General features: G+C 44.4%; 1 protein-coding gene across 1 annotated transcript in view; it reads left to right on the top strand.

The window, feature by feature from the left end:
• The window catches only part of HEPHL1 (hephaestin like 1), a 36,437-nt gene extending 20,830 nt beyond the window's left edge, over nucleotides 1-15,607 (top strand). The window contains exons 10-20 of the mRNA XM_054812920.1: nucleotides 1,006-1,156; nucleotides 2,319-2,531; nucleotides 4,690-4,903; nucleotides 6,532-6,671; nucleotides 7,497-7,637; nucleotides 10,800-10,906; nucleotides 11,357-11,579; nucleotides 12,328-12,467; nucleotides 13,073-13,232; nucleotides 15,248-15,328; nucleotides 15,408-15,607. Of these exons, the coding sequence (XP_054668895.1) occupies nucleotides 1,006-1,156; nucleotides 2,319-2,531; nucleotides 4,690-4,903; nucleotides 6,532-6,671; nucleotides 7,497-7,637; nucleotides 10,800-10,906; nucleotides 11,357-11,579; nucleotides 12,328-12,467; nucleotides 13,073-13,232; nucleotides 15,248-15,328; nucleotides 15,408-15,607 (1,770 nt within the window). The remainder of the gene's footprint in view (nucleotides 1-1,005; nucleotides 1,157-2,318; nucleotides 2,532-4,689; nucleotides 4,904-6,531; nucleotides 6,672-7,496; nucleotides 7,638-10,799; nucleotides 10,907-11,356; nucleotides 11,580-12,327; nucleotides 12,468-13,072; nucleotides 13,233-15,247; nucleotides 15,329-15,407) is intronic.
• The last annotated feature ends 277 nt before the right edge of the window (nucleotides 15,608-15,884 follow it).

The raw sequence follows: 15,884 nt of genomic DNA, 5'->3' as shown, positions 1-15,884 counted from the left end.
CGGCCCGGTCGTGCAATGGAGGAGGGGTTCCCATACGGGCCAGTTATTTGCCCAGTTCCCAGCTCAGTTTTAAGAGATTAAACAAATGTCATTCCTCAGGGTAAAAGCTGACCTAAGGGGATGGTTAGGAAGATGAAACTGTCATTACCCAGTATTCTGGCTCATCCCTAGGTTTTCCGTCTTTTCCATGCACTTACTAGCAATGAATGCATCTTTCCATCCTAAGTAATTGTGGTTTAAGCCCAGCCGGCAGCTCAGCACCACGCAGCCACTCGCTCACTCCCCCCATGGCGGGATGGGGGAGAGAATCAGAAGAGTGAAAGTGAGAAAACTCGTGGGTTGAGATAAAGACAGTTTAATAGGTAAAGCAAAAGCCGCGCACACAAGCAAAGCAAGACAAGGAATTCATTCACCGTTTCCCATCAGCAGGCAGGTATTCAGCCAACTCCAGGAAAGCAGGGCTCCATCACATGTAATGGTTACTTGGGAAGACAAACGCCATCACTCTGAAAGTCCCCCCCCTTCCTTCTTCTTCCCCCAGGTTTATAGGCTGAGCATGACGTCATATAGTATGGAATATCCCTTTGGTCCGTTGGGGTCAGCTGTCCCAGCTGTGTCCCCTCCCAACTCCTTGTGCACCCCCAGCCTACTCGCTGGTGGGGTGGGGTGAGAAGCAGAAAAGGCCTTGGCTCTGTGTAAGCACTGCTCAGCAGTAACTAAATCATCCCTGTGTCATCAACACTGTTTCCAGCACAAATCCAAAACATAGCCCTGTACTAGCTACTGTGAAGAAAATTAACTCTATCCCAGCTGACAGCACAGTTGTCAATGGTCACTTTATTTATCCTTCTGGCTGATGGAAGAGTACCAATCCCTGTCTCTAGAAGGACATAGTAAGAAGGCAGCTGCAATTTTTTGGGGAAAGAAAGCTTTGTTAAAAAAAAAATTACTTGGTTAATTCTGCAGATTTTGTTTTTAATGTCTTGGGTTCCCTCTTGGCTACAGAAAGGAATAGACAGAGAATTTTACCTCCTCTTTTCAATCTTCGATGAGAATGACAGCTGGTATCTGAACAAGAATATCGAAGCATTTACTGGAGACCCTTCAAAAGTAGATGAAAATGATGCAGATTTCAAGGAATCCAACAAAATGCATGGTATGAAATATCTAATACATGTTAACGATACCTTTTCCTCAATCATATTAGGAAGACGAGTTGGCAGATTTTATCATCATTCATAGCTGACTGCGGTGGACTGGGGTGCATATAGAAACCTCAGTCATTAGCAATGGATGCATCCACCTATCAGCTACACCTGGAGAAAGGGAACGGAGTGTAGCTTTTAGATACAACACTTGGGTCTACAAAAAGGCATAATGCCGGAGTCTGCACCAACTGCAGAGAAGGCTGATGTTCACTGGTGATTTAAATTTCACTGCTGGCCTTGACACTGACTCAGACAATGAAGGTCCACCCACTCTGCTCTGCCAGCTCCCACTTGGGCAGTGATCACCTCCAGCAGAGGAGAGGCAAAGGCTAGGGGAATGGCCAATAATATTTTAAAACATCACTTCTGGATGTAAGTATCTGACTTCAGCATGGACTTACTCCAAGTTGCTCCTGACATGGCAGTCGTGAGCAAATCACATAACCTCTCTTTGCTTTAGTTTTCTGAAGAGCACTGAGAATATATATTGTTAGAGAACCATGGGGCTTTCTGCACCCATCTATTTTATTCTTCTGTTATGAGGTGGTATCTCATAATAAAGTTTTGTTCTACTGTAATATCTTTCAGCCAGTGATCACAGAGAGCATTTGAGAATTAGGGAGTTTACCCTCATAACACCCTTGTGAAAGAAAGAGATACATTTTGGAAGTAAAAGTGGAAATCAAAGGTCAAAATCACATAAAAAGTCTCCATCAGAACTGACCTTATAACTTGGATTCTTCATGGCCCTCTCCATGGCCTTAACGAGCTGGTTATACATTCTCCAGGCTGAAAGGAGGTACCTAATTTATACACTTAATTGGTGTCTGTGAGACACCCTGAAAAGCTCAGAGGAGAAGTGCTACATCACTGCAAAGGGCTATTATAAAATTTTACAGGCTAAAAAACCAGGTAGAAGCTCAGAGTTTACAGGAATGGCATTTAGGCATTAATTTGGTGTCATCCAGCGCTACCTTTACTTCACAAAATGCCCCTTAACTAACGCCATGACTTGCTGCGTTGCAAGTTTCTTGCTGGGGAGGTGGCAGGTGCTTCTGTGATGAGTTTCCACCAACCTGCTGCCAACCAGGCTCTTTCCTTCTCTTCCAGCTGTCAATGGCTACTTGTTTGGTAACCTGCCAGGCCTGGACATGTGCAAGGACGACAAGGTCTCCTGGCACCTCATCGGGCTGGGCAGTCACTACGACATGCACGGGGTTCATTTTCAAGGAAACACCATCGACCTGAGAGGGACGACGAGGGACGGGATGGCCTTGTTTCCTCATTTATCAGGGACGGCGCTGATGCAGCCAGACCGCGTGGGTACGTTCCTGAGCTTATCTTGGTGGTATGGCACATGCAGAAATCGAGCAGCCAAAATAACAGTCAGTGAGATGCTCTGCTCTGCACAAGGGAGCCTGAAAGTGCAGGCACCACAGGGAGCTGGTGTAGCTGATAATTCAGGCTGGGCTACTTTCCTGGCAAGGTGCTGTAAATCAAATATGTATGTGCACCAAAGAGCAGCAGCTTTGGTGACCTTGGATAGGCAGAGCAGCAGGCAGACAGATAGCTAACGGGATGCTCACAGAGTTCCATAATTCTCAAAATAGGATTTTTTAGCAAAGATAATATTCACTGTTATGCAGATAGTCAGCATCATTTAAGGTATTTTAGGACTTCAATAATATTTAGTCTTTAGGACTTTCTACAGAAGCATATACATAAAAGATACTTTTAATTCTCCTATCACTGTGTAATCCAGTGATACATTCTTCAAACTCAGAGAGGGTGAATTGTTTGTTGGAGACACCAAATAAGCCTCATACCAACAAGTGCAATGTTACTTTTCTTTACCTTGGTGCAACCCTGTTTAAATCAATGGAGTCATCAGAGTTGCACAAGGCTATGACAAAGGCCATCCTTGGCTGGAGCATCTGATTGAAATATCTCTTGGCCTTGTGTGCATGCCAGGTTAGACCTCTGGCGCTGGTGTCTATAAGACAGCAGATTCTTTTTTATGCATATCCCATACATTTCCACCATCTGTCATGAAACTGCAGGAGCCACACTAAACAATATATTCTAGGAGATTATTAACATCTGCCAGCTAACCTTCTACTGGCAATAAGGGAAATTGAATGAATTATCAGATCTTTACAATCACCAATGCCTATCATTTTCCTTAACTGTATGTTATTTAACCTTTTTCATCACTCTTGCCCTAGAAGCACAAGGAATGGACTGAGATCTAGTCTGGACAGAGCTATGCTTCTAATTTTGGTTTCCTCACTGACTCACATACAAAGCAGCTGTGAAAGTGCTTTCCTCCTTCACAAGAGTTCTAGCAGGTGGAGCTATGCAAGACTACATTGTGGTCAGCTTCTGTTTGTGTAAATGGGAAGGAGAGTACAAATGTTAGAATCACAGACAAGTGAAAAGATGCTCCCACTGTCACTGCAGCCTTTGACCATCAGAGCTACAGAAAAGCTGGTCCATGGTGGTTTGGCATTTCACGGAGGAAGAGCAAAGGGTCAAAGATTTGCAGCTTTAACTCAGTTGTTTTTATACCATATAGGTGCATGTAAACAAATAGTTATAAGCAGCATCTTCCATTCTTTTAGAGGCATTCTTGTATAACAGGTCTGTATCTGTATTGCAAAGTCTCTAGGAGATATCTGTTAGCCTGATTGTTCTGGGCAACTGCAGGGGCTCAGTGGAGAGTCTCACGCACCCAAGGCTGGCACAGCGGCTCTGTGCTCAGGGACAAGGAAACAGCATCACTGAAACACACCCCCTGTTTCTCTATGCCTTTATTGGTGTCTGCAATGCACACTCCTCCTACGTCTTCTGGTGCTTCCCATAGGCACGTCTGCAGCATGGGCAGCACTGGCGAAGCCTTACTGGCAAACTTGTTCCTGCTGCCAGACATCTAATCAATTGCTTTTCAGAGCTTCCTTGGCTAAGCTAATCTAACTCAAATAGTTAGAAGAAATTTATGGAGATTTTTGAGTGAAGATAGAGCAGGCCAGTCTTTCCGATGGAGCAAAAAGTTACTTGCTGACTTACGGATGTCCGTTTGTGTCTGCATTCACATTTGGCTTTTAGCTGAAGAACCTATTGTAATGTAGGAGTTACAGGTCACAACCCTGCCGTGTCTTATGTGCATGTTTAGTCTTGTGTGTGAATGTCAGCCTAAAACCTCATCCTTTTACGTCTTGGGACCACAGAGTATGTGGTGACTAAAGGAGGTGACTGGTGCATATCCATTTTATCAACTAGTTTCTCCTTCAGACCCCTTAATTTTTCAAAGCCAGTGGGCTCTCAGTGATATAAGCATTCCCTTGCTTGGCTTTCCATCCAGCATCATGGAGCAGGTTTGTTTCAGGACAGATCAGAGATGTACAAGGCACAGGACCTAATTTGCCAAGCTGCTTTTTAAAGTTTTTTAAATTGCCTAAATCTCATGCGCTTTCCTTTCCAGGCACATTCAAAGTGGTTTGCAGGACTTTTGATCACTTTGTTGGTGGGATGAAACATCTCTACGAGGTCAGCAGCTGCCGTAATACCACCCAAGCCCAGCAGCAGCACGGAGCCATGAGGCTCTACTACATCGCTGCGGAGGAGGTGGAGTGGGACTATGCCTCAAATAAGAGCGCAGCACCGAAGATTTACAACATCAGTAGCAATGAGGAAAGGTACCCAAAGCAAACAACACTTGTGGGCATGGGGCACGCTCATAGTGGAGGGGGAACTTTGAAGCATCCTTTCAAGAAGCCAGCCTTGTACTTTTTAGGAGGCACTCTTTGCCGAACAATAGAAGAGAAAACGTATTCATAAAGTGAACAACAAGTTCATATGCAGCATTTTTAAATGTTTTAGTCTCAGAGTGTCTTGCAGTGCTGTTGAACCCAAGAAGGCTTCCAAGTCCCTAAACGAAGTGTGTGCTCCAGCCCTGGCTCAACCCTACAATGATGCCCCCCAACCCCCTCCTCTCCATTCCTCACTCTCCCCAGTCTCCCCATCCCAGTGCTCTGGTTTTCATAGAGAAGAAACCTAGGTACCTGTCCCAGACATGAGCCCCTGCAAGCAGTGCAGATGCATTAGGGAGGTTCTGAGCCCGCTTCCCTGCAGCGTGGTAGCCCCTGCCCCCCCTCGGAAAGGCAGAACTCAGTAACAGCCACAAGTGAATCACGTCTACACTGCACTGTGCTAAGGAATAAAGAGCATGTGCAGAAGATACACATTCCAGATCATATTGCACAGGGAGGTCTCTGCGACCACTTTGGTGAAAACAAAAAGGAACAAAGAATATATTTCAAAGAAACCTTAGAACAGTGGCAGGGAAACTGCACGCTGTAAAGTGGAAGAGTATGGTGGAGTTGGTAGAAAATATACCTGAAGAGTCATAGGTGATGAAGCATGTTTAAAGAACATATTAACTCCAGTATTGTCAAAGGCTGCTGTTGCACAAACAGTATGTTACTACAGTAAGCAGTGTTCCTGGGGCATTTTTTGCTTTTATTTAGTAAGTTGTGAGCCAACCTCGTAACGCCCCTGCCAGGGGCACCTTGGAGATGAGCTGCCAGGAAACAGAGCTGCTCTCACAAGAGGGTGAACGCTCTCCTCCGCAGCTGGTGGTGAGTGTCCTCTGCCGGCGACTCAGCCCGCTGGAGCAGCAACAACAAACTGTGGGTGACTGCGCAAACCCGGAGGGCACAAAAAAGCATCTTCTGCCAGGTGCAGAAGGAAAAATACATTTCTGACTTTATCTTCATTCTGAGAAGACATCCAGTCCTGCACAGTACATAGCAGCAGGGGGGAGAGGGTAAAGCAGCTCCCTCTTATCTCAGATGATGGCATTTGCCTTTGCAAGGTTAGGCTTCAGTTATCATCTTCCTGTGGCTGACTAATAGCCAAGACAGTGAAAGCAGCCATCTTGATAAGAGGATTCAGGTTTGCAGGGATAGCCAGTATCTTTTATTGGAGCGGAGGATGCAGCTGGAGAGACTGGCCAAATCCACTCTTAAGCTTGAACTTTATCTCTGCTCTGACAGCTCTGGTGAAGGACTTGTATTCCCAAAAGTTTGTGGTGAGTGCAACATATCCTCAGATTTATGTGTTTGAAGATGGTGTGCCTTTAGTGAGGATTATCACTGTTATTATTTGCTGTTTAAAATCTCTTGCAGCACCCAGGGCTTCAATCAATCAGCAAACTGGACCCAACCATATATTCTTATCACATCTGCTGCGAACAACGCAACAGTTACTAGCCTTTAGATATGTAAGGTTTAGTGCTTTTAATTTTTGCCTTTTTATTTTGCAGCTATGGGCATGTTTTCCTGAGCCAAGCAGAAGATCAGATCGGTTCAAAATACAAGAAGGTGGTTTACAGGGAGTACACGAACGGCAACTTCACACAGCGCAAAGTGAGGACGGAGGAGGAGGAACACTTGGAAATCCTGGGCAAGTGGCTCTCACGGCTCACAGACTGAGCCTAAGTGAGAGGATTCCTTTCCAAAAACTAAGAGGTTTTCAAGCTTTGTTAACATGGAAAACAAGGAACACTGATGCCTATTGCAGTGATTTTACACTCAATTTGTCCAATTGCTGAGTTTAAAGATGCTTTCCAAATTAGAGAATTCATTCTCAAACATAAATAAGGAGTTTCTTAAGATGTACTAACAGGGAGGATGCCAAAATGGCAATTCCAGGATTCACCTTAACTTCAGAACATGTAACGTGGGGGAGCCTCTTGTAGGCAGATTAAGTCAGTATTAAGGGCTGGATTTGTATCTGAAATTGGGCAAGACAAAATTTTATGCATGTCATAATCATCAGCTCATGTTTTTTATGGGGTGAGAAGTAGGCAACAACTGGTCATAAAGTAGTCAGCACTCTCTAGGAATATATTTGACATTTCCTTTCTTGCAGTACAAAAGTAAAAAAAAAAAAACCTACCCTTAAAAAAAAAATCTGTTACCAGCTTAAGAAATAAAATTTTGAAAGATACAAAAACCATCCACAAGAGTTTTCCTTAAAAACAAGCTGTCCAAAGACCTGTCTCCAGAGTGAACAATTCTTCTCATTGACTGAAAAGAAAAAGGATTATTTTTATATATATGGAGGTTTTCATCAGCTGAGATAACAAACCGATTTTGATGGCTTTGCTGAAAGAATAGCCCGAGGGTTTCGAGAAAGACCTTGGCTCCTCTCCCGGGCTGAGCTACTGAAAGTTTGTTAAATTCAGAAAAGCAGCATTAATCACTGGCATCTTTTGTTTTAATTTAGGGCCGCTACTCCACGCAGAGGTTGGTGACTCTGTACTGATCGTATTTAAGAACAAAGCCAGCAGGCCTTATTCAGTAAGTGCACATGGTATAGAAGAAGTGGGTTGTGAAGAACAACCTGAGACACCAATTACCCTCCCCGGTAAGGCTCTTCTGTTTTGTTTTGTTTTGTTTTGTGGTTTTTTTTTTTCTTTGAGCTACAAAGGCCATATATAAAAGCATTTTAACACATGAATGCTAATCCCTCTTTCAAGCTTGCGCATACTTGTGTGTTCTCCCAGGCATAACACGCTCAACGTTTATTCAGATACGATTCTGTGTTGTTATACATGTAGGTTCTTGATCAAGTGAGCATGTTCAGGCAGAAAATGAACCTTTGTTCCTAGCAGGGGTAGAAACAGGAATGTAGTATCACTGGACAACCTCCAAAAAAAGCAGAAGCAGGCCCATAACCATGGCAAGAGAAGTGTAAGCCAGTGCTGCATTTGCTCCAGACTGGCACTCTAACAACGTTTCAAAAACTGAGAAACTCATCGGTAGAGTTTCACTTGGCAATGTTATCCCTGCCTCTCTCTTAATCTGCACAGAATTGCCATTTGCATTCAGAGGTGATGCATAACATGCAAAATGTTACTGTCACGTGATTCAAAAGTCTTTGAAGATGTGTACCAACTATGCCTCAGTTTCTAGTGAGGAAAATAGTGGGAAATAGTTCTCACAGCATTGAAATCTTTCATATAGAAAAATACCTTTTAAAATTTTTGTACTTCAATTTTTATCTTGGGTTCTATATTCTAGTAGTAAGCCAAACTCAAACACAGAGTTATAGTCATTCCAAAATGTAAATACTTTTTCTTTTCATCACTCATGCAATTTTTTTCACCGTATTTGTGAGCTTCAGTGTGAAACTAAATCAAAAGAAATTCTGATGTATTAACCCTTTCTGGAAACTGAAATCTCTTTCCTGTAGGTAGCTGTATCGATACAGTACGATCACACACAAATTCATGGCCAAATATAAGCCAGCATCTGCCTTGCTGGAGTTTGATGAAGGAATAACTGTGGTTAATATACGAAGAAAAAAAAAGGAACTGATTTATATGATTCTCTTGTTTTGTTATTTGCTCCGTGATGTTTTCAAAGCCGTTTTGTTGACAGTCGAGGTGTAACACTGGGAACACTACTGCCATGTCTCCTGTGTCCACATGGGAGCAGGCTTGGGATGAGTTAGACAAGGGAAGGTGTCTGCGTTTGACAGTGAGCCAAAGGAAGGGACTCTTCAGCAAGATCTAAGGACAGACTTTTCCTTAGAACTTTGGAAGCAGCAGTTAACAGGGAAAACAAGTCCCTCAAAACAAGAATAATTCCTGGGCACTTCAGTCCCCATCACCATCATCTCGAAATCCTTGCTGTCTGTCTGCCTAGGCCAGGCTGGACTGCTCACCCCAAGCTCCCCAGGGCCCATCTAGCTCTACTAAATCCTGAACCAGTCATCAGCCAGATTTATATCCTGCTAAACTGTGCTCCCGAGAGCACTGCCAGCTCCTGAAGAGACTGTGGGTGGTATGATAAAGAGGTGCAGAGAGCAGATCCATAGCAGCCCAAGAGAAAACAGCTCAGCTGCCACAGCTTTGTCCTCTCTCTCTGTCCATTCCCTCATTTACTCAGCAGCAAAAAGGGAGAAAACATCCATTTTCCTCTTATCAGTCTTTTCAGGGGTTATGCTTTATTTGCACTTCAAAGGTAGGTCTTTGATGCCATCTGAAGTGTCTCAGGTTTTAAGTAGAGTGGAGATTTTTCCATCTACAGCCTCCAAACATCCTGAAGTGAGGAGTGAAAAGCAAGGAAGTGGTGAAGGACCATGGCCAGGCTCTCTTCTCACATCACACTCTCGAAACTGGGGTAAAGACATGTAGGTTAGATACAGGTGGATGACAAACCCTTCCCTTGTGTATGTCTCCATGGCATGAATGCCTCTGAGACTGAGGGGTTTCTTGTTCGTGATTTCTGTCCTATTAGTGTAGTGCTGTGTCTTGAAAGCCTTTCTGATCTTTGCTGAAGTGCATAAACCCATGCTGTAATGAACAGAAGGTACTTGTCCTGCAAGATTAAACAATATTGCAACATATATGCGAGACTCATCTCATACAGTATAATATTTGAGAATTACCATTTCTTTTTTTGTAGTTATTGCTGTAAAATAAAACCCACTATTGCATGATCCATCAAAAGGGTGTAGTGGCTCAGTGACACAAAACTAGGCTCAGTCACTTCACAACCATTTAAGTTTGAAAACTCTCCTTTGCCCCGATGCCCACAGCTGTTGGGGTGTGGCTGTACTAAGACCATGGTCAAGAGTTCTGTGATTTCCTTGTCTTCCCCTAACTCGTAGCATCCCCAGCTGTTCTTGGCTTTGGTCACCCTGGAAGACTTTTGGGCCAGAGACTGCCTGGTTCAACGTTTCTTCACCACTTAAAAGGGCAAGGTGATGACCACATCTTGGTGTCCTACCCTTCCTTGCAGTACCAGCAAAAAAACAAAGCAGGGAGACACAGTACTGGCTGTTCATCGGAACATAGATGTGTTTGTGCTCAGCATAGAGAACTGATCCTCACCCAAACAGATCATTTTCCCATCAGACTGGTGTTTTTTTAATCAAATCTGAGGTCAGGGAATCTCTGCTCAGGGAGGACATGGCACAGGTGATGGCTTTTGTGAAGGGACAGGGGTTCTGCAGTAACTGCTGAGGAGAAGGGGCTTAGCTGGGAGAGGGAAGGACTCCCTTGTTGCTCCCAGTCAGCAGGTCGGTACGTACTCAGCTCTCCTCTCCTGGCCCAGAGCTGATACACTGCTGCAGCACCATCTGCAAGATGCCAGGGGCAACTGCCACATCTTTGTCCCCTTTTCAACTGAGAAAGTCCAGGAAATATTTTCTGGAGCTTGGCTCCTGATGCCTTCAACTGACCTTAAGCATCAGCATCCAAGATCATTGATCTGCTACAGATTTTGCCCACAGAGAAAGATGAAAAGTCCTATGTCCAAACTTCCCTCTGGGCGATGCCACTGTTGCCAGCATTATTTGCAGACCTCCTCTTCTGGGGGCTATCTGCCTTCATTTACACCACTGGAACCTCACTGACATCATAGAAGGCAGAATCATGTCCACATCCCATTGCTGCATTCTTACACAGATAGTTTCGATATATATCATTTTTTGATGAGGAGGGTAGCAGATCTCAGTTACATACTATTCAAAGCCTCTAGTACACAGCTGCTCTTGGTAAAATTGTTCTCTCTGTTTCAGGGGAAATAAACACCTACAGGTGGAACATCCCAGAACGATCTGGCCCTGGTAAAACAGATCCAAACTGTATCACTTGGGTTTATTATTCAACCGTGAATTTTGTAAAGGTAACCAAGAAATGGTCATTAAAGATTACATTGCTCTGGATAAAACATCCTGCCTTGCATGATGTTTCTGAAAGTATCCTGTTTCTCATTTGTGCGAGGACCACAGGCTAGAGGAATGATTTACAGAGCTAGATGCTTTGTCATCTTTAATAACAGTTGCACATGCCTGGGTAATTTAATCTACTGAAATTCCTGGGGATACACCATGGTAATGTGATTCCCTCCTTAAAGAATGGTTGAAGGGATTTTTGGGTGAAGGCAGAACATTGCTTTGGTATGTTAACATAGGGACATGTAGAGAAAGATGTCTCTAATCAGTCAGAGTCATTATTTTTTCGCATTTGTTAGGAAAATGGAATTGCATCTTTATTTAATCTGTAGTTAATCTGTATCTATTTCATAAGTGAATGAACTAGAAAATTTGTAATTCATATACTTATTTTATTTCAGGACACATACAGCGGTCTGATTGGGCCTCTTGTAGTTTGCAGAAAAGGAATTCTGGATGAAAGAGGTCTAAGGAAAGACATTGATCGTGAATTTACCCTTCTGTTTATGGTGTTTGATGAAAACGAATCCTGGTATTTGAAAGAAAATATTGAAACATACCTTCATAAGAATCCTGATGATTTTAATTCCACTGAGAACTTTGTAGAAGGCAACAGCATGCATGGTATGTAGGACTCAGTGGCAGCAGCCAGGAGGACAGAGGTTTATTTTTCACAGCCGTTTACAGAAGACATTGGACTTAGCCTGCAATTACCCAACCACGTGACAACTCCATAAGCTGCAACTCTGGAAACAAAAAAAAAAAAATTCATGAGGCACAGCCAAGATATTTTTCTAACAAGATAGTTTAATCTTATACTCATGGGAAGAGGTTGCCCTGCCAGACTTCCTCGTAATTTGGGAGCTGCATTCCTTGCAGGCTTGTTTAGTAGGAGCGTAAGGCTGACATTTTAAAATCGTGGCTGTAGTAGCAGCCAGCCCAGGAGCCGGGCAGAATAGACTGGATGGGGGCAAGAACAGCCCTAGCAAAGCAAACTTCTCTTTCTACAGACGATACCCATTTTAGGCAACAACTCTATTCCCTCTTTTTCCATGTAGCTTCTCAGCATAATTCCTGTTTGTTCAGGAGTTTGATCTCAACCAGTAGGAAACCTACCTGATGCTTTTCAAGACAGGAAAAGTGGTTGTTGCTGTGCAGTTAGATGATTTGGAAACTGAAACAAAAACATGACTGTCTCCCTGCAACGGCAGTGGTGACTATGGAGAGTCCTTGCCCAGGCCACACGTGCCTGTCCCCCTGCCTGGGCACCCCTTCTCCCTGGAGAGAAAGTGCAAAAGTTGCCTGAAGTGGAGGTTATCATCACCCGCACCGTGGCCAGTTATTAATCAGTCTTATTTTGTCATTCTTCCAGCAATCAATGGGAAGATTTATAACAGTCTCCTGGGTCTAACGATGAATGAAGGTGATAGGACAAACTGGTATTTGATAGGAATGGGCAATGAAGTCGATATACACACAGTTCACTTCCATGCACAGACGTTCATATTTAAGGTTGGTAAAATTAATCAAAGTAAAACCTTTATAGTGCAATGGGAAATTTCTGAAAAAAAGTCTGGGTTCTAGCCTCATTTTACAGCTTGGGCATGGAGCGAGCCCTGGGCTGATGCTGAGGTCAGTGGGAGTTTTACATGTGAGGGAAATAATACAAAATTAATGAGATCCTTGCAAAGCTTCTACCACTCTGAACCTGTTATGAAACATGAATGAATATCACTATGAGAGGACATGATTAGATGGGTTAAAATATATATTTACCTATGGGTATACAGAAGATACAGGAAGGAAATCAGACCCGCTTACAGTATGGTTTTGTGTTGTGATATCTTGACACTGGCAGGACTGTCTAAAAATCTGTCTTTCAAAGAAATGCCAATGCTCAACCAGCACTCAGGAGGAGTGTCCTGTTGTTAATTAATTAATGGATTAAATGAGGGGTGTCCACAGACCTCAGTTTCCCTGGATGAGGCATACTAGAAACATACAAGAAGCAGCATTTGATCTGCCTTGAGGACCTGAAAGTCTAACTGGAATATTTCAGTGCCCTTGGGAGATTTTTGAGGCAAGACTCTTACGATGCTGGTTTTCCCTTGCCACAGACAGATAAGGACCACAGAGGAGATGTGTATGACCTTTTTCCTGGGACCTTCCAGACAATTGAACTCGTAGCAGAAAACCCTGGAACGTGGCTTCTGCACTGCCATGTAGCCGATCACATCCATGCTGGCATGGAGACGACCTACACCATCAATAAATCAGGTGCAGTAACAGAAACATGTTAGAATCATAGAATCATAGAATGGTTTGGGTTGGAAGGGACCTTAAAGATCATCTAGTTCCAGCCCCCCTGCCATAGGCAGGGACACCCTCCACTAGGGATGGGGCATCCACAGCTTCTCTGGGCAACCTGTTCCAGTGCCTCACCACTCTCACAGTAAAGAATTTCTTTCTAACATCTAATCTAAATCGACCCTCCTTCAGCTTGAACCCATTACCCCTTGTCCTGTCACTACACTCCCTGATAAACAGTCCCTCACCATCTTTCCTGTAGGTCCCCTCAGGTACTGGTAAGCCACAATTATATCTCCCCGGAGCCGCCTTTTCTCCAGGCTGAACAACCCCAACTCTCTCAGCCTGTCCTCATAGGGGAGGTGCTCCAGCCCTCTGATCAGCTTTGTGGCCTCCTCTGGACTCGCTCCAGCAGCTCCATGTGTCTCCTGTACTGGGGCCCCCAGAGCTGGACGCAGTACTCCAGGTGGGGTCTCACAAGAGTGGAGTAGAGGGGCAGAGTCACCTCCCTCGACCTGCTGGTCACACCTCTTTTGATGCAGCCCAGGACACGGTTGGCTTTCTGGGCTGCAAGCGCACGCTGCCGGCTCATGTTGAGCTTCTCATCAATCAATACCCCCAAGTCCTTCTCCTCGGGGATGCAGGGTTCCTCAGGGCTGTTCTAGGACTTAGAGGTGGTATTGCAGCAGATTGGATGGAAGGCAGGAAGAAAAGGAAGAGAGGTAATGTCAACACTGCACCCTACACACTGGTGGGAAGCACTTGTAAATTACTGCAATGGCCAGTTAGCATCACCTAGGGACAGGACAAACACCTCTAATGACATGGCAAGGACAGTAAACTTTGCTGCACTCCACAATTTTAAAACAGTTGGTGCTTCACAAAAGCCCCTCTAAGACAGTGACAGCCTGTGGACCATTAGTCATCTGCAGGTGGTTCACAAAAGAACTGCAAAGCTATTTTTCAGCCTTGCTGCTATGTGGTGTGTGGCAGGGTCTGCAGACTGGCATGGTGCTGGGTCCTCCCTGCAATCACTGTTGGCTCACAAGGCTATTCGAGCTCTTTCCTGCACAGAGACCAGCTGAGATAGATAGATAGATACAAGATGCTCCAGAAAAATTATTGTCCACCCTGTCCAAGAAATAGGCAATCCTTTGGCTAAGAAAAGTTGGTAAACTTTTTGGGTGGTGCTGGTCCCTTCCACCATTTCTGAGTAAAGCCAGAAGTCCTTTGTGATCCTCTCCACAAAACAGTTTCACTAAACATGTGAATCCAGCTTCTACCTCCCCGGTCTCCACTGTGCTTGCTACACTCCTCCACAGGGGCTGCAACAGCACCAGCAGGCACACCTTGTGCATGTAACCCTGTAGCAGCAGGATGACAAATATAATGCCAAACATAGCCAAAATACTTCTTCCTTGGACAAGGTGAATTTATGTTATACCACATATTCGTTCAGGCTGTGAAACTTCAAATGAACAAGCAAATGCAGAACTGAATCATAGAATCATAGAATGGTTTGGGTTGGAAGGGACCTCAAAGATCATCTAGTTCCAACCCCCTGCCATGGGCAGGGACACCCTCCACTAGACCAGGTTGCCCAAAGCCCCATCCAATCTGGCCTTGAACACTTCCAGGGATGGGGCATCCACAACCTCTCTGGGCAACCTGTTCCAGTGTCTCACCACCCTCATCATGAAAAATTTCTTCCTTATGTCCAATCTAAATCTACCCTCTTTCAGTTTAAAACTGTTACCCCTCATCCTATCACTGCCATAAGTAGTGAAGTAAAAGATGCCTATAGTGAAGGGGGATGTTGCCCATGGAGCTGCCCAGAGCAATAGCTGTGCTATCATCTAATCGCGATTTCTGTTCAGATCAACAAGGTAGATGGAAATAAACAAAATTAAGGCTACTTTTCCAGAAGACAAAAAAGTGTTTATTAAGGTTTTCAACTTAACTATGGTTTCTCTCTCTCCTCACAGAGCGGGAAGGTCCTTCAGAAGGAGGACTCACAACTGGAGCATACGACACAACTACTGCAAAAAACAGGACCACTGCAAAGGGTAAGGATTTCTTAAAATGTCATTTAAAACTCTTCAGAATAACGCATAGATTTCTCATGAACTGCTTCTCTTTTAACAGACTATGACAGCAAAGAGGGCAATTTTTTTGGCAAAACTTTGAGTCCTGGAGAGGCCAGCCTGTTACTCGCAGCCTTTTTTTTCATTGGACTTGTTCTGCTGTCAACAGCATTAACCTTCTGCCTCATCACCCGCCAGGGAAGCAGGATCCATTACACGGCTCTGCATGACAAAAGTGCACTTCTAACAGATTCCCTGTAAATCCCTGCTTTTAGCATCATCCACAGAGCCGCATTGGATTTCATGACATGCTGCTAATAAAACTGGAGGAAGACGTACGCTGATAGTCCTACCCCGGAGCCAGCGCTCACAGGAGTGAACACGAGCTGTAGGGTTCAGCTCTGAGAGCCACGTACCACCCATCACCGTTTCCATTCCTCCGGAGCTCAGCTGAGCTTTTCCCAAGATCAAATTTGGCAGCCGAGCAATGCAGCACACCTCTCGGCATCCACGCTGGCTGCAAAGGATTTATCCACGG

The sequence above is a fragment of the Grus americana genome, chromosome 1 (genome assembly GCF_028858705.1).
Source record: "Grus americana isolate bGruAme1 chromosome 1, bGruAme1.mat, whole genome shotgun sequence".
In the NCBI taxonomy this organism is placed as follows: domain Eukaryota; kingdom Metazoa; phylum Chordata; class Aves; order Gruiformes; family Gruidae; genus Grus; species Grus americana.
This window is presented reverse-complemented; position numbering and strand designations above follow the sequence as displayed.